Genomic DNA, 25876 nt, shown 5'->3' on the forward strand with positions numbered 1-25876 from the left:
TTTTATTATCAGATTACTGGAACACAAGAAGTGGCTTTTTAAAAATCACACAACTGTACTAAACAGTACCACAGTAAAAGAAAAAAAAAAAAACAACCAATCACAAAACTTAGTATTATAAATATAACAGACATATATGTTAGTAACATATTAGTAACAAAGCATTTATGCAACAATTAGTTTCACAGCCAGCTATATATAGCATACAAAAATATGAATAATAAGATCAGCCCAAATTAGTAATTAATAATTTGTTAGTGTTTTGCTGAATACAGGTACTATTTGGGGTATTTTATCTATTTGAGAACATTTTAAAGCTCTTTTATATTTTTCTTTTTTTAATTCTAACACTGCTTATTTAATACTTGAGTATTTTCATCTGAGACAATTACATGGCAGAAACTTTATTTAATATTTTAACTTTGTGATATTGTTAGCAAGAAGCAGCCCACAATGCTCTATTTCAATCAATACTGAAAGTGCCACAGGTTATGGAATAAGTTATAGGAATTTTGGATCCAGATGTTCAGTTTAAGATTGAAGTAATAAAGTATAGAAGAACAATTAGCAATATTAAAATAAGAGTTAGTTTAATAAATTTTCACTGAAGTAAATGCCTTTCTTGCTGAAGGATACATGACAGATTCTTTGGGTCCTTTTTAGGCAGCTAAGATTTACAATGTACTAAAGATTGTAATAAAGCATAAAATGGTTTATGGGACTGTTAAGTACCATGTAAGAAAGTGATTTGTCTCAGGTCAAAATGATGAACTATTAGCGTTTCAATTTTTACATCCTGAATAAACATAATGGGTAACTTGTTACAACAACTAACCCTCCCCTTGTATTGCAACTCTGACCCATGCAGAAATAATTGGTAGATTCTGTCTGCTTCCCAAGAGATTATCCCAAGCTCTCACTAATAAAGAATTAGCTGATCTCTGGCTTCTGATTTCCTTGGAAAATTTTGGAATTTTTCATTAAGCATCCAACCAAAAAAATAACGTGCAGAGAAACAGCCAGTGCTTAGAAACTGAGGGTGGATGTGCTCTTTTAGAAGTGGATGTGGTGCTTATGTTCAGTATTACATTTTAGACTACATGACCTTGCAAGAAAACTCTGCTTTGCACATAACCAGTTACACACTAAATGCTTTCTAGGGCTTCTCTAGAAAGAGAAAAGTAAGATTTATTTGCACTGTATGAGTACTAATTTATAGTACCTTGCTACATAGTTAATGAATGAAAGATGAGTAAAACTTGCCACCTGATCAGGTTCTGCTTCAGAATGATAGCCATTGTGTCCATCCTGTATCTCCTGCTTTGCATGAGGCAGCAGTAGGGCAAGAGAGAGGTAACAGCAAAAAAATTGCAGACAACAGGTGAAAGGACAGAATCTTATCTTTTTTTTGTTTCCCTTTTTAAAATTTCCTTAAAAAGACAGCATATACTTTAACCCCAGTTTAGTTTTCCAAAATCTTTCATTCCTGGCACACATTACCTTCCATAGAATGGAATCCAAGCTATCAGCACCATCCTTTGAATGTTACTTGGCACAACACAAAATGAAAAATTAACTCAATTTTTCACAAAAGAGTCAGTAGATTAAGAACATAAAAGTATGCACTGTCTTTTTAAGACAAATAACCTTACAATGAAGAAAATTAATTTCAAGTATGCCACATGCTTATCAATAGAAGAAATTAATACAACTTGCAATGGCAGTATTATAGAAAAACTCATGCAATCTTTCACAGAAAAAAAAACAGATCAACATTAAATAGAAGTACCTAGACACCTAAAAAAACTTTGCTGTGTAAAATATGTTGTAATTAAACTCTCAACCTTAAAGTTTTACATATCTTTCCAGCAACTTCTTTGTTGTTGTTTAAAACCTGACCAGTAGTAACTTTACAAAATCAAAAATTACTACTTATGGCAAAATATGCAAACAATTCACATTTTCAAGCTAATTTATTTCTGCGCCAATTGGCAACAAATCCTGAACACTAATTAAATTTCTTTAATAAACATAAGGTCCTTTTGCACACTAGAGAGAAGCACAAATGTCATCGGGTTGTTGAAAGAATTGTTTTAGTAAGTTCAGCCAAAAATGTTCTTCTGTCTTCTTTCTTTAGCAACTGGAGAGTTGTGCTCATGACAGTCTATTTTCCCAGTTCAAATGCAAAGAACTTCTCACTTGGTCAAACTGTAAAATCAGCCTCAGTCTAAATTTACAAATTTTTCTTTTTACAGTATTTCTACAGAACCCTCAAGAAATATCTTAGAAGAAATTCTTCAGATATCTTCAGACAGTTTGAACTCTACATGAGTTTAAAAAGTTGTAAGTAATTAAAAAGCCTTTTCAAGCTATAAACGACTACTGGCATTTAGGTATGGGTAGAATTGTGTTATAGAGAAATTACTTAAATTTCAGATCATAATTATGTTGTTTCTGAAATCAAAAAGAAGTAGACATTGTGATCTCTGAAAGAAAACCAGCAGGACAATGAGCAAATACATCAGAAAAATTAAATATATGAAAGACAAAGAAGCAGAGCAGACCATTCAAATATCAAAGCCTTTACACAGAACTGGAAACAACTGAACAAAACCAGTTTTTGTTCGTCAACTCAAACTAATTATTTGATGCGCTATCTATTAAAAAGAAAAAAACCCCACCAACTTGTGGATTTTTATGATTGGACAAAGCACATCATTTTTAAAGAGGTAAACAGCATGTGAGAAAAAGAAATCATTGAGACTTAATCTCTTCATTTCAGACTGAACAAGAGATCTTTGTTTGAATAAAAGTGTTGGACACATTTCATGAACAATGACAGAACACTATCCAGATCATTTCTCACTCCATAAATGTTACTCAGAGAGAGGGGCAAGAAAACAAGGCATGCCCTTTTTCATCTTCAATGAACAATGGGCAAGTCCTAGTCTCAAAATTATCATTAAAAAGATGTGGATCAATTCACTAGTTCCTAACTTCAAGCCTAACTTTCAATTCTATTATAGCTTTGTAACAACTAATTTAAAACAAGTACAAAAGCAAGCATGAATTTGAAACTTATTTAAATAGGACAGACACAGGCATAATGCTTTAACTGCTGGTATTCTTTAGCATAGACATGTTAGGGCTGCTAACACAGTACTCTGCAGTCTGAAGCACATAAACCTGAACTGCAAGCATCCATTTTGTCAAAACTAATGCAATAAAACTGAAGTTAGTATTGCACATTCATAACATAACTTTAAAATATTGCTCTCTTACATATTGACTTTTATTGCTCAAGAAAACATTGTAATGTATATGAAGCATTTCAGTGGCAAAGAAGCTGTTGCACTGCATAGCAAAATGGTCTGACTGGTCCATAAAGCCCATTAATGAGGTAAAGAATGCTTGACACACCAAGATCTCACACAGCACAAGAGACACACAGGTAGGAGGCTGTTCACTGCTAGCCAAAGGTAATCTTACCCGTATAACTGGCCTCCTGTACACCTGTTAGTTAAAATATAAAATGTTATCCAATGAAACACACAGATTTGATTTGTTAAAGATACTGTATCTTATTTTGCTAGACTTTCAAAAGAATACTACTCTCAAACATCTTAATTATAGCTGGATTTTGCAAGAACAAAACAAAATTATGCAGAACTAGTAACTATCATTTGCAGAACTGCTTCGGTCTAAACAAAAAAAAAAAAAAAAAACCCAAAAGAACAACTCAGCCACTTAATTTTAGTGACGTAACAAATTCCAAGCTCTTTGGAAACATTCATTTCTAATAGCCCCTCTACCCTGCTACACTCTGCTCTTGTTAAAAGAGAATAAAAAGCCTGGTAATCCTTCTAGATGGAAGACAATAAACCTGCACTAACAACCATGAAGGAGAGGCACCAGACCTTTCAGAAAAAGACAACTCTTCTCAACTTCTGAAGGTGTTTGTAGTCACTAACTACAATCTGACCCATTTTCATTTGTATGAGCCTCTCACTCAAGAACACTGTGCAGGCAGAGCATGTGTCAGAGAAGATACACAGTGCTGCTGTAGGGTTTAGCAATAAAGAGATTCCCCAGTGCCCTCCAGTTCTGACTGTTCCATTAGCTTCCTCTTTACTTCCCTCCTCCCTGGTAAGTCACATAAGAGTAACGTGAGAAATGCTGTTTGATACAACAATCAAAATACTTACCTGGTTTTACAAACACATTAATTTAATGAAAGGGATGAAATAAAAAAAGGATGAAAGAAAGAATCCCCAATAAAAAAAGGATGAAAGAAAGAATCAAGCAGTTCCTGGTAAATCCAGTGCAAACTAACAGAACTGCCTGACAGCTCCAGAAGCAAACACACACATCCGACCTGACCTGAAGGTTCTGAGTTGTAAGATAGTCTCTAAACACAGGAATTCAAGCTAACCAAAAGTAATGAAGACCCAGGAAAGAGAAAGATGTCTCAAAGGAAACATAAGGGCATTGTCTTCTCATGGGTGGATTCCACAGTAACAATGAAGGAACTGAACCTGTTGGTGGTATTGAGCAAGCAACTATAAAAAATTACATCATGTTATATACAAATATGGGATTTCAAATCACAGCAATACAGTGACGTTGAATACAATTTATTCACAAAAATTCTTAATTTAAACCATCACCTGATGGCTTAAATCCTTTCCTTTCATTTCTCAGAGACAGAGAATGAAGTAGAATTTTAATTAGGCATTAAAAGATTTATTCCTATTAAATAATATCTGTGATGAGTTTGGTATAGAAATAGAAGTTATTCAAAATCAAACAGTGCTCTTCATTCCAGAGAAATGCATTCTACTCAGAGATAAACTGAACACCAAGCTTACACATTTGGATTTTACTAAAATTAAATCCTTGGCAAATATAACATCAACAGATGTAAAACAAGGTTTCCCCCAGTGTTTTATCAAAAATGTTGCCTTGACCTGGAGCAAGCATTTGCAATTCAGCTGCTGTAGTATGGGAGAACTACTCTTTCCAAACTGCTGCCTGCACCAACAGCGTGACTCTGTTGAGGATGAACTTTTAAATACACTACAGTCAAAAACATTTTGTAGCCTCATCTCAAACTCAGGCTGAATCTGACCAGCTGTCACTCAATCTAAAATACTCTGTTTCCAGACAACATACTTAGTAATCACCCAGCATATGTGAATTAAAATCTAGTTAAAAAAAAGCAAGAACAAGAGATAAAAATCTTTCTTTGGCTATTCCCTATGAAGACAATAAAACTGATACAACCTAGCGAAAAAAACCAGATCTAGACAGAAGCAAATTGGGCTTCTTGAAGGGAACTGAAACATGGGTAACTTTCATCACATTGTGAGAGGAGAAAAACTGCCCATGCTCCACTCTTGACAGCTGAGTTGAGTGGCCACATGAAGGGAATAGCCAGTGACAGTGAAAGAACAGGGGCACAAAAGCACAGTGGAACTCAGGGAAACCACACTGTGCAGTCATTACCTTAGTGATAAAAATGTTGCTGGGAGGGAATGAAAGAGGTGACTTGTTTGTTTAACGTTAAATTCTGTGTCTCTGGAGGAACCCCATAAAAAATTACACTCAACTATGTCCCCTGTAAGTAACAAAGACATTCATTTATTTTTTGTGAAATCTGAGGAGTTCAATTCTGTACCTTGAATGACACACACTAGAAACCATTTCAACCTGTAACTATAATCTACTTTACCAACTATTTTATATAGTAATCAAAGACAACCCATTTTTGGTGTTTTATTCAAAACTTTAAAAATTTTCTTTCACTTCTCTGTCAATTTTTATTCCAGAGTTCAAAAGCACTATTCTAAACACAGAGGAAAACAGGAAGCAAATTCAAAAGACTCCTACACATAATGAGATGTTTCTAGTTCTGAAACACTCAGTGATCACTCAAGTACTTACCACCTTCCCAATTGTCCATTCTTGTATTTAAAACAAATCATTGCATTCCTCAAGTCACTTACCCTGTAGTCTCTGGACACATTCTCTGATGGGACAGACCCTGAAATCTGACTCGAAATGGTTGCAGCTATCAGCTGTTTACACCATTCCACGTGGGATCCAGTCGGGCTACAAAACCAGAAATTTCAAAATATTTAGCAGTAATTCCAAATGTGCACTTTGAACAGCACAGCAACTGAGCAGATCCAGAAAGCAACACTATAAGTGATCACTAACATCATAATACTTAGTTTGCTTTGTGGGCAGAATGCAACTATTTTATTGAACAAATTAGGAAAAAAAACTTACTAGATCATGTCAGAGACACAGCTGTCAGGAGGTTAAAAGCGAGGTTAGGGTCCTAGGAACTTGAAAAATGCTCTGTTCCTTATCCAGTGTAATTTTTACCATTCACACACTTTTTCCTTAAAACCATCCATGGAATGAGTTTGGCCAAGGAGAAGAAAACTCCTTATACCTTATTAATATGTCCCAATTATTCTGTAAATCGTCAGAATTAAATTACTTCATGCTAGTATTAAAAAATGTAAACTATAATAATGTTGTATTATATATTAAATGTTGAAAATACGTGTTTTCTTAGTTACAGTTAGCTGCATTTTTTTCCAACTCATGAAATAAACCCTGGATAATTTTCAGGGTGGATGTTCCTATGCCACAGCACCCAATTGTACAGTGTAGGGTGTTTACAAGAACCCTAAAGCATGTGAGCCACACTAAACCCCAGGTGATGCAATTTGAGGAAAGTCCCCTAAACTACTGCTGCTCACAAGTAATGCAGTACTGAGAGGAAGAAGCAATGACAGTCTGAAGTGTCTGGGTCTCCTTCAACACACACCAGTATCCAAGGAAAAACTGCAAATGCCAGAGGGAACTGTTCCCTGAGTGTTAACACAGCCTCAGCTGATATCTTAGATAACTGCCACTTTCCCTCAAACAATTCAGCTGTGTTCTTCTACAGACTGAATGCTTATTCAGAAGTCAAATACAGAAAGAAAGGGTTAAGTTTTTTTGTAGTTAATTGATAAACTAGCTTTGGATTCTATGAATGCTCCATGACACTGAATATACTTAAACGCAGCACCCAGCAGGTGCACCACACCTCGGACATTAAGAGGGTGGGGTAACAGCCTTAGATGACCAATTACTATTTGACAAGAGGTCTTTCCCTACATTAATTCTGGCACTAGAGCTAGGTTTAAGGCACAGATCCATGCAACAATGCCACATCTGAAATAGAAGATCTTTCAAAACTTTCCTGATAAATTTTAATAGCTTTCTCCCCACCTGCACATTCTATGCAGGGCTAGATCTCACAATGTTGTTTTGCAACTAAAACACATCTATAATAGTCCTGCTTGAACAACAAAGATAACTCTCAGGTTAGTGCTGAACAGGAACCCAAATTTACTCACAGAACTCTTCACTTAAGTTTTGCAAAAGAGGCCAACACCTAAATCCTAAAGTAATCCCTTTCTTACCTCATTTATTTTTCCTTCTCTCACATCTCTTTAATTTCCAGTGTAGCTCTTTAGGGCTTGCCTAAGTTTGTTTTCAAATAAGCACTCACTTGTTAATTAAGAAAACGATTTATTTTTCTATGGCTTATCTTCATGGATATCACTACATCAACAGAGCTAACAGCAGCAGGAAAATGCATATGAATGAAGGACTATCCCCTGAGACCAGCGTTCCACAGAACACTGATTACACCAATGTGCCTTCTCCCCATGCACCAGTAAGGCACACACCAGGACTGACTGCTTTTGCATTTTACTTCATCTGCAGTCACTCACATTAGCCTGGCCTGATACAACCGTACTGGCAAACAAGTAAACTGTATGACAAATGGACATATAACTGGCCCAGGGAAGAGCAAGATCAGAACAACCGAGGATAAAAACCAGGATAAGAAAGTACATTAATAAGCAATACAAAGGTGTATGTTTTGATGACAGAAAATGGACATTTGACTTCCATCCTCGCTAGAATGATGTAAGCCCCCCGATTTCTCCTAACACAAAAAAGAGAAAATACAGAGACTGGAACCTAGCACTGGTTTTAAAAATTCTTTTTTATTTAGTTTTCACGAAGGTGAGATTTCCATTCACTTCTACTCCAGGTTTAACGATTTTTAAGCTCAGTTCTGAAGTCTGCCTTCAGCTGGAAACTTCTGAGTGAAAGAATAACTCTGCCAGCGGCAGCCGGAGGAGATGTGGTGCCACCTGGCCCTGTTCTGGTGAGACCCTGCGGACCTGCCGCACACACTTACAGACAGATAGACATCAGGGACACCCACAACCACGGACACCCAGCCAGCACCCCAGGGCACACCGCACACTGAGGGGGCACAGCGGTGCCTGGGGACAGTCCCACCTCTGCAGATTAAATACACGGACGGAAACCACCCCCAAACCAATCGGGAAGAGACTCAAAACCCGCGCACGGTCTCAGCCCAAGTCTGCAGGACGCTGCCCCAGCCCTGGGGCCAAAGCCCCGCGGCCGCCTCAGCCAAACAGGCGGCGGCACTGCCGGCGCACGGCGAGCGGAGTAGGAAACTTTGACAACAGCCGGTTCCCGCCGCAGACCATCCACCGCTGCACAGCAGCCGCCCTCAGACCGCAGCTTCTCGGGCCGGAGGGGTTCCGGGGAGGCCGCCTCGAGGCCGGGGAAGCGCGCTCGGCTGAGGCTCGGGCCGCGGGACGCCCGCCGCCTTCCCCGCCCAGCCCCGAGGGGCGCGCAGGCCGCGGCACGTCCTCTCCCACCGCCCGCTCCGCCCGGAGCCGTCCCGCTCACCTGTCCAGCGTCTCGGTGCTGGGCTGGCGCGAGCCCGCGCCCGCCGCCGCGGCGCCCCCCGCCCGCACGGCTCGTCGGCTCACGCCACCGCCCTCCACCGCCGGCCCCGCCGCCGCCGCCGCCGCCGCTCGCTCCATGGTTCCGGCCGCGCCGCCGGGATGGCGGGCGGATTCCCGCCTCTCCGCGGCGCCCCGGCCCGGCCGCCTCAGCCCAGCCCGCTGGGGCCCCGGCAGCGCCGACGGCTGTCACCTGGCGGCGGCACTTTCCCAGAGGCCTCCGCGCCGTGAGAGTGGGCGGGCGGCGGGGCTGGGCCGGGCAACTCTGGCCCATCGCCCATTCCGGCCGCAGCACGGAGACACGGCGCAGGGCCGGCGCGCCAGGAAAAGGGCTGTTGGAGGCAGAGTGTTCAGCACTGACACCTTTATTTTCCCCTTCCCGCACATACACGGCAGACGGATGATGTTTACTGCTCTCCCTCTGACACAACGCCTGACACACAGGGTCCGGCTCCAGAGCAGTCCCGCGGTATCCAAGGAGAGCGGCCGACACGGTTAGTGGAGGAAGCGGTAGCACTGAGGCGATCCTGCGCTGTTACAGATCATGTTTTCTCATGCATGACATAACGCTCGCTGCGACACAACACCTGAACTCGAGGCAGAGGTTAACAATACATCAGAAGGAGGTAGCACACAAGTCATGTCTTGGGTACAGCCGTAACAGTGATGCTGGGGTAAGGGTAAGGCAAGAGCAAATAAAGAAGGCATTCAACAAATAACCTTTCTACGTAGCTAACAGAAACCCAGCACAAAACCTAGCTTGTTCTCCTCATGTCCACAGAAGGAAGAATACAAAAACGTAAACTAGCATTCCAAGACTGACATTTCCTATGGGATATTGGGCATTCATTGCTGGTGATGTTGACACCGCAGCTCTGCTTTTTCACCCCTCCTAGAAAAGGCACTCAGCACCTGCAAGTCTCCTCTTCACGACCTCAGAATCTTCCTCAGGGTGCTTCTGGCAGGGAACAGGCTACAGTGCACAGAGAACAGAAGATCTGTGCAGAATGACAGCCCAGAGCAGCCGGTTACAGGGAAGGAGAGAGATGTTCTGTTAGCATTGATAAGTTGCATGCCTACATTGACAACTAGTATTTTCCAGAACATACTGGATTAAAATCACCCTCATCTTGGTCTCATATGTAAAAGCAAAACACTTATCTGCTGACTTGAAAAATTCCAAGCCCGCATAGAGCCATGTTAGAGCTTCAAAGACAAATTCAGCTGAAGAGTAATAGGAACAAAGTAATATGTAATGAAGTAAGTGCAAAAAGATCCTTTCCATTATATTACACTCTCCCAAATGTAATAGGTTATCAAGTAGCGTTTACACAGTAAAAACTATTAGATTTTCAGAACTTTTTCACACCGCTCAGAGACATCACCAATATGTTAAACTCAAATGCAGAAACTTTAAATATTCTAAGAAAAATAGCATTTTTTTAATAAACCACAAGTAAGTAGAAGGCAAATATACCAGAGTATGCATAGCTTTCAAAATGTAAAATATATAATGAACAACTGAGTATCCTTCTTCATTCATCTGTTGTAATGAATCTTATCTTAACAAGTCAATATTGGGGGACAACATTGTTATTTTGGATACACACACTGGAGAGCATAGATGGGAAAATGAAATTTAGAGGACAAAACTCATATAATTCTGCATATTTAGAACGTACATGCTATGTAACGTATGCCCTGAACTTCCCTGAAAATATAGTGCAACTCAGTGCATATACTGAATTAAATCCAGAGGTGGTATATTTTTATTCCTTTGAAAAAATACTGATTTAAATATTCAATGTCCTCTAAACTTTGATTTATTTTACGGAATTATATTTTTAAATTTAGTTTTCATATGCAAAATATTTACACGTTATAAACTTGAAGAATTTATAATAAACTATATTATATACACTCACACAAAATTTATATATAATCCTGTTATATCTTGCAGATCAAAACTCACCACACATGTACAATAATTTACAATGACAGAAGCCTCAAGCATCAAAATATTTCCTTTAAAATAACAATATTAGAGTCCTTTACAGATTCGGATTTGCAATATTTCCTGGATTGCCCGAATATCATTGAACTTCTCAGAATATGCAAAATATTAATTAAATATCATGAACAAAGTTTGTGCTGTGGTAAGAAATGTTTGCAACTATTTTAAAAATACCTGAAAGGAACACCTTAAAGATTTACAAAAAGCCTCTGAAAGGTAGGCTTGAAATTAGAGCTCACTCGAATGTTCAATGTAAGTGCACACACCATATGCAAATCCTGGATACCAAAGCCCCTTAAAACACTTTAGAATAAATTTGTTAAACAGGAGTTAAATTAAACAGTAAAGTATAATGTACAAGTCTTCAAAATTATTTATAACTGAGAATTTTTGTCTACTTTGGTATAAAAGCTCCTTTAAACAGGCACATTTATTTTTAGAAGAAAAACAGAAGCTTTAATAGTATGGCTATTGCTGGATATTTAAGCAATGTCTCTGTGCTTCTGTTTCTAATTATATAAACCTTCTTTTGGAAACATTTAATTCTTTATTAATCCAAAGAACCAATACTGCCCACAGTGCTAATTTGTACTGTACTTTAGTGCTGAACAGCTAGCCCAAACAGAACTTCCTAGAATCCAGTACAACTTTCATTTGTTTTTCTTTTTAAATAAAATCAATTTACAATAAAAAAGTTTCTTTTGATATCTACTGAGCTATTTGAATTTTTTATTTGGAAGCATATCAGTGAAATGCCTTCCATATTTCTATTTATTTTAAAAAAGGAAAATTTGGAATTCTCGGGTAATCAAAGTTTCAAAACTTCTCTCTGACATCTTGCAATAGAATTTATTTTTCTCTCATGAAATCCATGAATGTATTCCTAACAGGAATACAGTCATACCTAATTTTTTAAAATGTGAGTATTCCTGTTGCCATTATTGTGTTTATTCACGACATACAAGACTGATGAATTTCCTTACAGAAACATGACCTAAAATGTAATAAAGCACTATTACAAAAACAATACATCAATTTAATTTCATTGTACCAGACCTACCAAAGTAACTGTTAAAGCCCTCTAGAGCTATGAGTTGATTCATGTTCCCAGTCCACAGGTTGTGAAAGGCACGTAATTGAAGAGTTGGGTTTGCTTTGAAGTCCTCCTCAAATGAAGACAGTCTAAAATAATTTGTGTTAGGACAGTCTAGTGTAAGGCATTAGAATATTCCTCTTTATGCTATAGATCTATGTTAAGCACCACTTGCTATTACAGTATAGAAAGAAGCCAGTATTTTCTTCAAAAATGTGTTTGTACTTGGGACACCATTTGTGAGGGAGATGTTGATGAGGCCGATGAATTGGATATCTTAGAATTATTTGTGATCTGAAGCTCTTCAAGTCTCCTGATATAATCATCACGCAATGCGAGGAGCTCCATGTAACGCTGCTCCACGGGGTTTGGCTGCTAGGAAGAGATCCGTGTTAGTCTTAGCACTTCACTCCAGCTGCTTATACACAGGCTACTAGAGTATCCAGGGCTTCCTGGCAGATGCAGCAAGTCTTAGCTAAACAGAAATACTCACTGCTGTAAGCTGAGAGCTTCTGCCTTCCAGCTGTCTCCCCCAAAGTCAATCTTTGCACAAAATCATTTTGTCTTAACTCTGTAAAATCAGCCACCACTTCCTGAAGCATAAGGATTTTATTTTTTTGTTATCTAATATTGTGTGGAAGATAGTTACTTGTATATCTTGACCAAAGCTTTTTTCTTGACTTACCAAAAGGTTTTAGAATCCAGAAGCCAAACATCTCAACATCTTCCCTAAAACATTGTTTAGCCAGATTACTTTAGCTACACTGATCAGATTAAGATCTATGTCTTCAGCATAAATAACTTCTCTCACTGATGAAATTTACTTTAGTTTTTAATAGTAAATTTGCAACTTAGTGTAAATAAGTGAAATTAATTTTATTAGTGAATTCTCTAAGTAAATTTGCACATGTTTTAAATCAACTGCTCTGGCTTCCAGGAGATTACTCAGAAAGAGCCTTCTAACTGTTTCCACTTTCAGCTTAACTTCATTTTCACATGAATGAAACAAATGGAAAACAACTATTACAAATGTCCAAAGCAGAGAGCCAGCCTAAAATTACCTCTGGCTGAATATACCTGTCTAGAAGTTGTTGCTGTTTCACAGTTAACTGCCTGTAATTCAAGGCTATCAGCAGTGGAGTTTCATCAGCAAATGGTTAAACACCTCGCCAGTTCAAAACCAGTTCAACCAGCATTCTGAGATGCACCACTCACTAGGCACCCATATGAGGATAATGATGAATGCTGAGGCAACTGTGGAAGTTAGATCAATACTAAATATAAGTACTAAGATGGCTAGTGGTATAAGATAATAGTTTTGCTAGCAGAACATACTTCTAAGGAATAGCAAAAAGAAAGGTCATAAAAAATAGTTCAGGTCACATATTCATTATTCAGTTGCTTAAATAAGATGAAGCATAAATTTCATGTGTAGGAAAAAATAAAATTGCACTTTGTGTACAAAAATGGTGAAAATGAGTGACCAGTAGTAGCAGCATGGAACACTATCACTTGAGTTTGCATTTCTAAGGAGAAATTGCTGCCAAAAAGCTCTCCTGAATAATGGCAAACTGCATTTTATAGTAGATCTACAGCTAATTTGCATGTCTTATAATCCTTCACTTTCTAAATGAATATTTATATTCACCATTTGCAAAACAACATCATCTTTCACAACAAGCAACAAAAGCTTTAAAATCAGAACTTCCAACTCAAATAGGCAATGTACTTGCAAAAGGCCATAGCAAAATGCCAGGCTTTCCTGAAGCCTTTAAAGCACTGTAAATAATAAAGGGGAACAGCTGTGGAAAAGGAAGTGAATTGCTTGAAAACTACTGACTCATTCCAAGGGCTGGACTGTGAAGATTGCTTCTGTAACACAAACTGCTCCTCTATCTTATCCTACTCAAATCTCCACAAGCTGTTAAAAATGACAAAAAAGTCTCTGCACACAATCTTTATGTGCTACATGGCTGAGATTTCCAGCAGGATTGTAACAAACACTGAGTGTCCATATGGATTAAAACCACAGAACTGAATTACATGTCATCTAATAAATGCTTTTCTGGACTTCCAGTCTGATCTACTTGTATAATTTTCAGTGATAGCTTTCATCCAGAGTGTAAACAATGCTGGGTCATCAGTGTTACATAAAAAAAATTAAATCTTACCACCAATACATATAGCTTGGAAAGAGAAAGGATTCAATAGGTCATTTCATTTGTAAATCGTGTCATACCCTCACTCAGCAGGAGAAAAAGGAGAAAAAACAAGTAAATGTAATTGTGTGTTGCTAATTCCCCAACTCTACTGGGATCAGCAAGCCCCATTTCTAATCACTGTCATTCAGGATTTAGTAGCATCAAATGCCCTTACACATGTGTCCAAGAAAAAGGGCTAGAAAGAGCTCAAGAATGATTTGTTAATAAACAGGAAAATAAGTTCAATGAGCTAAGAGAGAACTAAACAATTACTTTCACTTTTTTCTCCATCTTTACGAACATAATATTAAAAACCTGAACAGATTACAGGTATTGCTCTACAAGTCAGTTATGACACAAAATCCTATTTCCAATGTCTAACAGCATTTTTTGGTATGTAACAGAGAATTTACTTACTTGTTGCCGAATCCTTGGGTTCCACCTAATGTAGTAATTGACCCAGAGCTCTAAATGCCGCATGCTGGCTACTGGATAGAGTGCTCGATTTACCTCTTTACTATAAAAAGGATTGGTGTATTTAGATTTTTCACTGTTTATCAAAGACCATAACGATAACGTTTTCTCAGTCACTTTCTAAAATGAAATAAAAATAAGAACATAATATAACGTGAACATAATATAATCAAGAAATCCATCAGAAGACATTTTACAGTCTAAAATTTGGTTTACTTAGAAGCATGATACATTACTGTATTAGAAAGATTCCAAACCCAGTGCTTGACAAGTATTTTAGTGACTGCATGACTACTGTGTAAAATAAAAGCAGGTTCAAAATCACTGTCTGCAAGGACTATAACCAGATACAATCCAACCAAAAATTTTGCAATCACCTAAAGACAGCAATGCAATGACACAATAGTGGCTTGACTGACCTCTTTTTCTCTGAGAAACTCGCTGTTATACAAGAAAGTTCCAAATCGGCAGCTGTACAAGTGATCCAGGATTGTAATCAGGAACTGCTCATTGAATTCAAAGGCTGTAGGAAACTAAAACCAGGAAATACAAACTCATTGTTTACATGGAAAACACAGGCACAGGCCCTGGTTAAAAGGCTGAAGGTAAAGTTTACAAGTGTGGATACATCCACAAATAATTTTAAGATAATACTTTCATACACTTTATAGCAAACTAAGTGTTCCACTGACCCATGGTGTTCAACTTTCTGAAACTAGCCACTGAAAAAAAAATCTCAAAATGTTCTACCTAGCTTTAATTTATAAAAAGAATAAAATACAGAACAGTTACACATGAACTTGTACTAGCAAGACAAATAAGACAATGTACTCTTACAGTGCAGCACCAAACAGGAAAATAAAGGTCCTGAACCTTAACCCTAAAGTGACTAAGTTCACTGCTTTGTTTCATTACTTACTGACATTAAAATGTTTAAATCACAACAGCACTCAAAAGCTCCCTAGCTTCCTTTTTAAGCATTGACAAAACAACATGTGTCCCTGCAGTTCAAGGGACAGCTTCATAAGATGGTCAAACAAAACAGCAGACCCCATCAAGCTGGGTGCAATTCCTGTAAAAGCTTTCTGCTGGATATGAAAATCACTCAGTATGTGTCTGAGAATCCTGCATCCAGGAACACCAACTGAATCTGTACAGCCAGTGCCATGTCCAGCAACATAACCACAGCCTGTATATCACGTTTACAAAAGTAAATACACTTTTTTTTACTACAGGTCAGAGCAGAGGGGTATGCTGTCCTCTTCAAAGACTTTTTTCAAAAAAAATAAAGACATAGGGTTTTAATTCAGTAAACTCTTCACACTGTTAGCTTCTGAAGAACAAGACAACATACCTGTTTAGACATCTGCCACACACAATCAATAAACTGGAGAAAGATGGGTGATCTGTCTGCATCGGCATGATTTTTATCACCATGGCCTATTCTCTGAAACGAAGCAAAGCAGCCTCCTGGTAACTGAAACATGCTATTTTATGGCAACAGACATGATTTCTTATTTTGTACTAGAGCACTAATTCTTCCACTATTATAATTTCAAAATTAGTTACTGCACCAAGGAGTAGAGATTAAGATACAGGGAAATACTGCAAAGCTGTTACAAAGATGTCTGAAAAAAATTTCAAACTGATAACCGGTCCTGTTATATAAACCTGCTGATTATTAGCAAGCAGAACTGTTCAAGCATCAACAGTTATGAACAGTTATCAAAGAGTATGTCTTGATTATTTGACTTAAAAAATAATCAAGACATATCCTGAACTAAATTTATATAGTAAGTCTGTCAAAAGCCAAGTTGCATACCTTGTCTTCCTTTTTATTGTAACCTACTGCCAGGACCTAGATAATGAAATTATCCACACTATCTTCTCTTTCTCCTCCACTCTTGAACCTTAACATTCACACTGAGAGAGTAGGCAAACATGAACAAGATCAAAGAAAGTTCATGTTCCTGACACAAAATTAACAGACTGTTAAAAGTTTGGGTAAGCCCCTTATTATGAAGTGCCCAAAGGAATTTGCTCCACAAACAAAAATATTTGGTAAAAGCTGTTTGCTTCCTTTTTGCATTTGATAGCTGAGAACAGAGGTTAGAGATTTAGGGAAAAAAGAGTTTCTATTCATTCCATAATTCTGTTTGCATGTACTTGATGGAGGAGACAAAAGAAAAGCAGGTATGTTGAGCGAAGATGTTGTCTACCTGCCTGTAAGATAGCAAACTTAATGCCTCAAGGACATGAAAAATCATAAGACCATTAGTACATTACTCTGTACAATGACTTGCAACATAGTTTAAAATAATGGAATTGAATGGGAGGAAATAGAGGGAGATGAGGGATGCAGCTGAATCAGGTAACAGTAACAAATGACTAGAAAAGGGCTTTAAAGAAGAAATCCAAACTGGCTTCCTTGCTCTTCAGTTTTCATGTTTTGAAATACTTGGTATCCATTAAGAGTCATATATGTGTTTAATAAGGAGTGAAAGTCTGCCCACTTCCACTATAGTTAGCAGTTTCAGAATGTCTATCTTCCATTTATAATTATGTCTCATATTTGAATGCATATTTAGAATTAAATTCCACATAAGCAAATTTATCATCTGCAGAGTCACTAAATTCAGCATACACATAAAAGCTGGGGTAGGAAATTCCTTTACAACAAGGAAACTTATTGCTCACCTAATTTGATATAAAACATGGAGAGGAACTATTATTTGGTTATTTGATATTAAATAATCCAAATTGCAACCCTGGTATCATAAAAAACATGAAGCTTGTGCCAACGCAGACAATATAAGTAACACTCTACTCTTCAACTCTCTACTAAGGGGAAAATGAAACAACAGAGATGAGGTTCAGAAACTGCTCTAACTGCACTAAGAGCCTAGTTCTTACTCTTCAAAGTCACAATTCTATCAAGTCATTATCAAGTTAGAACAGAGTATGAATGATCAAAATATGTTATGATTGCATTATAATTTTATCATAGAATAGTTAAGGCCTTTGAGATCACGGAGTCCAGCACAAGTCTACCACACAGGCATATCCCCAAGCAACACATCACATGTCTTTTAAATCTCTCCAGGGGTGGTGACTCCATCACTTCTACAAAACACTCCAGAAAAGACTAACATTCACTATAAGCTAAATAGCCCATCAAATAAAAATTCACAGTACGCCCAAGGAAGAGTGGCTTCAACCACTTCCAAAGATTACTACTTGACTGAGCAAGTTGGGAAAATAGCAGTTTAAGCAAAAGGAATTACTTAAATCATTCTTATTCCTGCTACACTGTCAGACATAAATTCACTCATGACTGAGTGAATCATCTGGAAGGGATGCCAAGTCCCGCCTCGCTATTTGGAAAAAAAGCATCTGTTGAGGGGGAACAAAATCTTTGATTACCCAAAACCAATGGTTTAACAAAAAGAAATATAGATTATTTGAACTTATTAATAATGATGAAGGAACACCAAGCTGTGTTAAACCATAACACATGTTTGGCTACATTTGTCCTAGTTATATAATCTAATTTTATGTGCATCCTGACTCTTTAACGTTTTAAAGTACAAAATAAAATGTGAGAATAAAAAGTCGAGCCACTGGCTTCACATTTTCCAGTCGCTGTATCAAGACAGAATACTTAAAGATTTATAAAACATATCCCTTCTAAAAGACCACAAGTAAGCACACAAAAAAACCCAGACTACATCAGCTATGACTCCCAACACCCAAAATACAAAAGTCTTAAGCCTCAAACCACCTTTAGAATGTCAGATCAAAAAACTGCCACTGAATAAAGCACATGTAAATGGTGAGTATGATTTATGATTTTTGATTTATGCTGAGTAGTTATACATGGATTTCCAAATGACTGCAACACTTATACATTTGCAAATGTAAAATTGCCATGAAACACACACATAGGTATATTTTTCCATTTCTTGATTTTTTCCAGATTTCCTATTTTCCAAATTATAGTAATATTAACATCTTCAGAATATTCCATTCGGGACAAAATAGCCACACAAGTAGCTTCTACTAAAAATGTAGAAACTTCTTACTTGAGAATTACAAGGTTCAGCACCAACAAGCAACACTGTTGTAATGTTTATAGTAACAGCATAATCTCCCTGCCAACATAATCTGCTCCTCCAGGTTCCTCACATAGATTTCCTGGTTAAATTGTTAGCTGCCACATTTATAAAAAGTTCCACTAAGTCTTTGAAAAGCTTTCTAACACAAACAGAATGAACAGGGTCCATTCCAACTCAGAACATGCTGTGAAATTTCTGTGAAAATTATTCACAAACCTGTGAAACATTAAAGACTTGCTATGGAAGCAACTACTTAACCTTCCGAGCTTCTAACCTTCTGCCCAGAAGACAACTGAACAGAAGTAGAGCCAGTTACCAGTAACAGCCTCTTGGGAGATATTACAAGTTTAGAATATTTGGGAATCAGCACACAAAATATCACTTAGAAGGCACTGGCCAGACTCATTCGTCTGCTTCTTGTGACAGTCAAAACAACCCAAACAAAGAGTGATGGAGAACCTCGTGTCCCAGCTTTACCTGATCTTCAGCTGCAGAATTTGAGAGGACACAATTTTTCTGCCTCCTATTTTCTTTGTTCAATAACCACAGTTACCCTAGCAATTCTATGCTTTTAAAAGGATGTAAAGAACTAAATATGAGTTCTCAGAAAAAGAATAGCAAGAAAAATATTAATCACACAGGTCCAAACCCAAAAAGTTCTGCTCAGTTTACCTGGAATTGTTTTAAATCTAAATTCAAAAATAATGGAAGGAATTATCAAACCCTGATGCAAACTGAGCAATTTAACACTGGAAGCTTTTCAGAAAGTTAGTAACGCACAGTCTTTGCAATTATCTTCCAATTCTTACCGATGCAAACTTGTGTCCAAAGCTTATCCACTCTTTTTGCACCAGAACTTCAAAGCCTTCAATGGTTCTGTAGTAGCTGTCCAGCATGAGCATGGCCAGGGAGGTGAGCTGAGCTGTGCGGTCCCAGCCGTCGCTGCAGTGAACCAGCACCGAGCTCCGGCCTGATGACACCTTATCTGCCACCTGAATGGCTCCTGTCAGAACAAGCTGGCAAGGAGCAACACACACCAAACAAACAACACAGCTTATTTCTGGTCAAACAATAACACTAAGTTGATTTCTTTGCATCTGAATTAATGCTGTTTCCATTAAAAGACATGGAAAGAGCACTGGAGTTAACTGGAAAAGAATTTTCTAGGAGATCAAGTGAATTTCTTGCATAAAAATAGAGAAACAGATTGGTTCCCTAATCTCTTACTAAGGTCAAATTCATCTCACAGCAAGTTCTTAAAAAACAGGGCAGAAAACAGTAACCTTGATAAACCAAAGAACATAAGCTTATTTTTCAAAGAAACAAGGGATTTACCATAGGATATAATCTCTTAAAATTCAGTGTTATTTCATTTGACTCCTTTCTTTGATCTAAATGACTGAATTATCTCAGTTATTGAAAAAATAAGCTTGCACCCTTTAAATATACTTATTTTCCTTATTTTCCAAATATTAAATTAAGATGAAAATTTTATTAAGTAGGATTCATTACATAATACTTTAATTACTTATACACAGCTGTACTTGGGGCAGAAGATTCAAAGGTCAACTAGTAACTGAATTGGTGAATTACCAGCTTAATCATTTTATTTGTGCTACCAGATGAAAACTACAAAAGTTACAAATAAATTTACAAAATTTATTTACAAAACCATAATTCACAAGATAAAATCACATACACACTGACAAGTGAAGTATTTACTAATATGTCACAATGACAGTCAACTGCAGGTCTGTATTGCAAGAAACCATAAAAAAAAAAAAAAATCAGTTCTTATGTAAAGCAAATCAGACTAAGAATGCATTCTGCCAAGTACTCAACTTGAGGCAGGCAGCAAACATTCAACTTCACCTACTTTGCTTAGTTATGAGTCTCATAACATACTCTAAGATTAGTTAGCAATAAAAGGCCAATATTCATATGTTGTTTTTATAGTTCAAGTAGTTTTATGTATTTGAAAGCTTACCAAAGAAAGCAAGTATGATATAACAGATTTGGACAAACATTTTTCAGACAAAGAAGGAAAGTTACCTTTATATGTTCTAACCAATGGGTTGATTCCAGACTTGACAACCAGTGTGATTCTTCCACATTAGGATAAACAATGTCCTTCAGCTTTTTCAAAGATTCCCGCATGACATGAATATTATGAATGTCCAAGAAGAAAAGTTCTGCATTGGGATATGCATCTTCACCTTCATATCCCCCACCCGTTGCCTACAAACAACAGATATGAAATTAACTTTAGTCATATAAACACTCTTTTCAACAGAGCAGCAAGAATGAATGTCATTTGATACAGAAACAGACAAAAGTGATAAAATGTTTGGCCAAATACATTTAAATTTAAGAGTTCAGTTACGAATAAGATAGCTTTAATTTAAAAATTATGTTTGAGAATCTTAGATTCTGTCTTTAAGAAATAAATTAGCAATAACATTAAAGTTTACTTTAACTTTTCTAAAACTAAATTTTAGTGCTGAAGACTAAACATATATTTAAACTGTTAAGATATTAAAGAGCCACATAAGTAAAAAGTCTGTTCTGCTGCTGCTCTATCAAAGTATTTCAACACCATCTCTGTAGAGGATATGCCTGGTCACAAAAGGAAGCAGAAGACCCACCTGTATTTAAAGACACAATGCCACGGATGAAAACTTTCCAAAGATAAGCCTGAAATCATTTGGGTTGGAAAAGACCTTTAAGATCACTGAATCCAACCATTCAAAATCCAGTAGTGCCAAGTCCACCACTAAACCATGCCCCCAAGTGTCACATATTTTAAATACTTCTGGGCACAGTGATTCAACACCTCCCTGGACAACTGTTTCACAAATAAAATTTTCCTGAAACCTAATTTTAACCTCCCCTGGTGCAACTTGAGGCCGTTTCCTCTTCTCCCATCACTTGTTACTTGGGAGAAGAGACCAACCCCCCACCTGGCTACAATCTCCTTGCATAAAGTGATAAGGTCCCCCCCAGCCTTTTCTCCAGACTAAACACCACCAGCTCCCTCAAGCTCCGAGATTGCAGTATTTCCTGCAGACAGCAAAAACATGCCATAAGTTTGGATAAGTAAGCTTTGCCTTTATATGTCATTGCAGCCACCAGCTATACATCAGATGAGAGCCTAAAACACTCTGTAGCCTTTCCCCATGAGTACCACCTACACTGCTATACAGCAACACAGTATCTCTATTCTGTGCTCTCTGTCCCTCTTCTCAGATGGGGGGTTGTTACCAGAACTGCCAGGCTATGCAGTTAAAGAACCAATGAGTGCATTTTTCTCTTTCCTTTGAGCATTACAAAGTCTTCATGAGGAATGATTCTAACTTCAGCATCAGGGCTGCTGCAACTCCTGACTGTGTCTTGACCTATGTACAAGGAACACAGCAATGTGTGAGCAGCACAGCCCAAGATTTTGCTTAGACAAACCTTCACAGCTGTTCACAAAATATTTTCAGTGCTGATCAACACTGATATGCATTTCTTATGTCATTCTTCCACAGATCCTGAAATGTACCCTACTGTGTCTACTGCTCTGATTGAGCATTTCATATTTAGACATATGAAGAGTTAAATAAAACATGTACATATCAAATTTGTCTGTAAGACATTACCTTAAGTTTTTCTGCAGTTCTTGGAGAAACTCAATTTTTTACCCCATTTGCTCCAAAGATATAACTGACAATCTTTTCACAAGGCAAACAGAAAGATTACATGTTTTGTTCACCCATAAAAATTCAGTGTGTAGAGGCTAATAGGATTTGTACAGACAAATGCAAGCAATTGAGGCAGATCCTCAAAATACAAACCATCAGGTTAAAACAGCCCCTAGGATAGAGTCTCTGAAAGAATGCCTACTATACATACAAACACAGTAACAAAGCTTAACAAACTACATTTTGTATTATAAATTAGAAGACTCTACAGGTACAAAGACATGCACCTAACTTGCAAAGAGCAAACTACCAGTGTTATTGTCCCCATTGAATTATTATTGTTATTCTTGAAAGCAACTTAACAAATGTTACACAGAAACCTCTAAGATGCAAACAAGTTCTACCATTTCACATTTCTTTCAGCACAAACACTGAAGAGTGCTAATTTCACTAAACTGGTGCTTGTTTTGTTCCACAAAGCTATTCGGAAGCTAGAATTCCTTCCCTCCAGATAAGCACACTTATCATTTCACTCAGATCTCAAATTCTCTTGAGGTCAGCTCTCATGTTCTTTTGCTGTGCACACACACCTACACCAGTAAGTACTGAAAAGCACATTCCCTTAATTTGTGTTTGAAGTTCCATGACTAAGGAACTATCCCCAGGCATGGCACTTTCTCTTACAACAAGAACATTAAACTTGTCTTCTCCTGCACCACCAGTCCCTAACATGGTCTTTGAATATAAAGATGGAGTACATCCATGTCTACTGCAATCCATGCCAAAAACAACATTGACACAGTGTACTGGCATTATCTGAGCTTGCCTAAATCATCTAATCCTCAGCAGAGCTCCAGGGGAAGCAGAGGAGAAATCAATCCACAGGCACACCTTTCCTTCTGAAAGCTTAGAGGAGATGATTTTTTCTACATCTCTTCCAGATCTAATCCCATTTAGGTTTTCATAGATAACAAAGAACAGTCACCTTACCCCATGAAAACACTTCCTGCTATTACCAACTACAAGCACCTGGGGAAGATCAATAGGTACCAAGGTATCCAAGATCATACCCATATTGCTGTTTTGAGTGCAAGCACCCAAATTAACTTATTTATCACTTTCTCTTTATTTGCAGGGCAGGCCTGAAGTAGTCCATGTAATGGTTAGGGAGACCCAAACAAAGGATGCATGTCAGCGGGGTTGGGTTTATGCACACGTCCTTTCTAGGATGGAATTTTCCCAGAGAATCTGAAGGTTGCACAGAGGTTGCCTGCCATCCCAACAGGGGACATGCTCTACAGCCCAGCCTACAGCTACTCCTGTAGCTGTACACTTTCCTAGTGCAGAGTGGAATCATGCCCGACACGCCGTGGAGTCCCATGCTAAGATCTGTGCTTGGCTGAGAACAGACACAGAAAAACGTATCTGGAAATCCACATATGGTCCTGAAACTCTGCTTAGGGACCTATTTTAGACACTCATGTCCTTTTATGGCCTTGAGCCTCCGTAGTTGATTGTGTGAATTTATCTATATTAAGATTACTACTATTCCCCAAAACCCCTGCACAGAAAACTTCAAAGTAAGTCTTCTCATTACCTTCAAAAATAACACATGAGAAGCATCTATTTACCTTGTTTGCAACTGCATTGACATTGGGCCTTGCATCATAGATGGTCAGTTTGGAGATCTGCCCGTTGGCCTCTCTGATGATATCAAGGTATCTTTCATCATCTTTATTCCGCTTGCCACTCATTCCAACCAGGGGCTGACTGCAGCGCATGATTACAGCTTGGGTTTCTGGATGAATCCATGAGAGAACCTGGTCACATGGCAAACACACAGCAGAAGACACTCATTTTATTAAAACATCTTAACTTAAAGCTATATTCTTTAAAATACACAGGATGAAGATGAACACCTTTCTTTTTATTTCTTCAAAATACAATCCCTTGACATCTCAACAGCTTCTGGTCTCATAAAATTTAATAATTTAATAATAATCTTCAAAAGAGTACTCTTACATATTTAATGCTTACTGAAATCATAGTCACCTATATAATCAAATGTATTTAAATATTTTCATACAAATCTTAAGTTACTGGTTTACTTTTCAGGATCATTTGTGTAACAAACACAGCAATCTCTGCTAAAACTAAAAAAACAACTCAGGAGAATGGACTCATTGTAGAAATGGTGACTAAGATGCTCCAATTCTACAAGAACAACTTTTCCCTTTTTTTTTTTTTTTGGATAAAGAAGGGAAGTTGAACCTTTCTGCAGTATCTTGAACATTTTCTCTTCTCTTTAAAGCACATTTTGTTCCTCAGCCCTCTTTACAAAGTGGAGGCACTGGAGTGAAACACATGCAGTCTGTGTTGTTCTGAACCAGAGAGGACTTGCCACAAGACAGTGAGCTGCCCAGGGAACAGATGCCGTGCCAGAGATTAAAGATAAGGAAAGACCCAAGAAGTAGGCAAAAAAATGCAAATTCATTGTTGAAAAATATTAAGAAACAGTATTCTCACCCACTCTGTAACTTGTGGGTTACAGAGTTAAAGATCAGAGTTCAAGCAAAAAAACTCCCAAAAATCCAATCCTCAGAAGGTCAGAAACAAGATCTGCCAGTGGAGGGGGAAGGGGGATGAGTGACAATGAGTGGCTATCTCTTGAACAAGAATGAAATTACTATTTTAAATTAATGTTTTAATAAAATAACTATTACTATTACTCTCACTGTAAAGGCATACCAAAAGGCCTGTCATGAATTTCCAGGTGACAGGAATGACACCGCTAGGTTATTAGAACTATACATTACACATATTACATATTACACATACACATTATATATTCTATACACATTATATATTTTACAGATGTGTGTATATATATAGTCAATTTATAATTATAAGCCTAGTCTGTCAGTAAATACGAGATCTAATAAATATTTGCCATATTGAGCTGTACATCTGTTTGAAACTGACATTCAAGGCAGCTTTCTGATACTGTCTAAGAATCCAGCACATCTTCCAAGTTTGCAAAAGGGAAATACCAGTTAAAACAAGTATTGAGGTAGAAATTAGTATTTTCTAGAGTGCTGTAAAGAGCTGATACAAAAAAAAAATTCCCTTACCTCACAGATTTTTCATTACAGAAATGCAAGAAGTCAAATGGGTTTAAATAAACATCCTCTGCATTGTGTTCAGCAAGAAGCTGTTTGGATGTAACTTAAAACTAGCCACACCATCAGGCAAGTTCCATCACCTAATACTCACCGGGATTCTATTTCGGGACCTAAAGGCAGCAACTTTCTTGAGATCATCATCTGTTGCATTGTAGGGCACGACCAAGAGCGATGGGTACGTGTCACACAGCCCGTAATGCTCGTTAATGAAAGTCACTCGCCACCGTTCATTGGGCAGCCCCTGAAATAGAACATCAAG

The 25876-nt window shown here is 37.7% G+C and overlaps 2 protein-coding genes across 10 annotated transcripts in view; both read right to left on the reverse strand.

Moving 5' to 3' along the window:
* MTMR1 (myotubularin related protein 1) overlaps positions 1-14599 on the reverse strand; it is a 44239-nt gene extending 29640 nt beyond the window's left edge. The window contains exons 1-3 of one of the 5 annotated variants that reach the window (XM_079319025.1): positions 14581-14598; positions 6006-6111; positions 3490-3513 (exon numbers count right to left, since the gene is read on the reverse strand). Coding sequence is in view for 2 of the 5 variants with exons in the window: in XM_079319022.1 (XP_079175148.1) it covers positions 3490-3513; positions 6006-6111; positions 8800-8936 (267 nt within the window). In the remaining 3 variants the exon portion in view is untranslated. Of the gene's footprint in view, positions 1-1266; positions 2218-3489; positions 3514-6005; positions 6112-8799; positions 9071-14580 lie in introns of those variants that run through there. The other 4 variants (XM_079319022.1, XM_079319026.1, XM_079319023.1 and 1 more) reach the window with 4 other exon arrangements.
* MTM1 (myotubularin 1) overlaps positions 9205-25876 on the reverse strand; it is a 40283-nt gene continuing 23611 nt past the window's right edge. For 2 of the 5 annotated variants that reach the window (XM_079319028.1, XM_079319029.1), the window contains exons 8-15: positions 25709-25858; positions 24067-24255; positions 20805-20990; positions 19562-19768; positions 15992-16084; positions 15057-15170; positions 14581-14757; positions 9205-12334 (exon numbers count right to left, since the gene is read on the reverse strand). In XM_079319028.1, coding sequence (XP_079175154.1) covers positions 12170-12334; positions 14581-14757; positions 15057-15170; positions 15992-16084; positions 19562-19768; positions 20805-20990; positions 24067-24255; positions 25709-25858 — 1281 coding nt within the window. In that variant the 3' untranslated portion in view covers positions 9205-12169. Of the gene's footprint in view, positions 12338-12592; positions 13884-14580; positions 14758-15056; positions 15171-15991; positions 16085-19561; positions 19769-20804; positions 20991-24066; positions 24256-25708; positions 25859-25876 lie in introns of those variants that run through there. The other 3 variants (XM_079319031.1, XM_079319027.1, XM_079319030.1) reach the window with 2 other exon arrangements.

Source organism: Erithacus rubecula (assembly GCF_903797595.1).
Source record: "Erithacus rubecula genome assembly, chromosome: 15".
NCBI lineage: Eukaryota > Metazoa > Chordata > Aves > Passeriformes > Muscicapidae > Erithacus > Erithacus rubecula.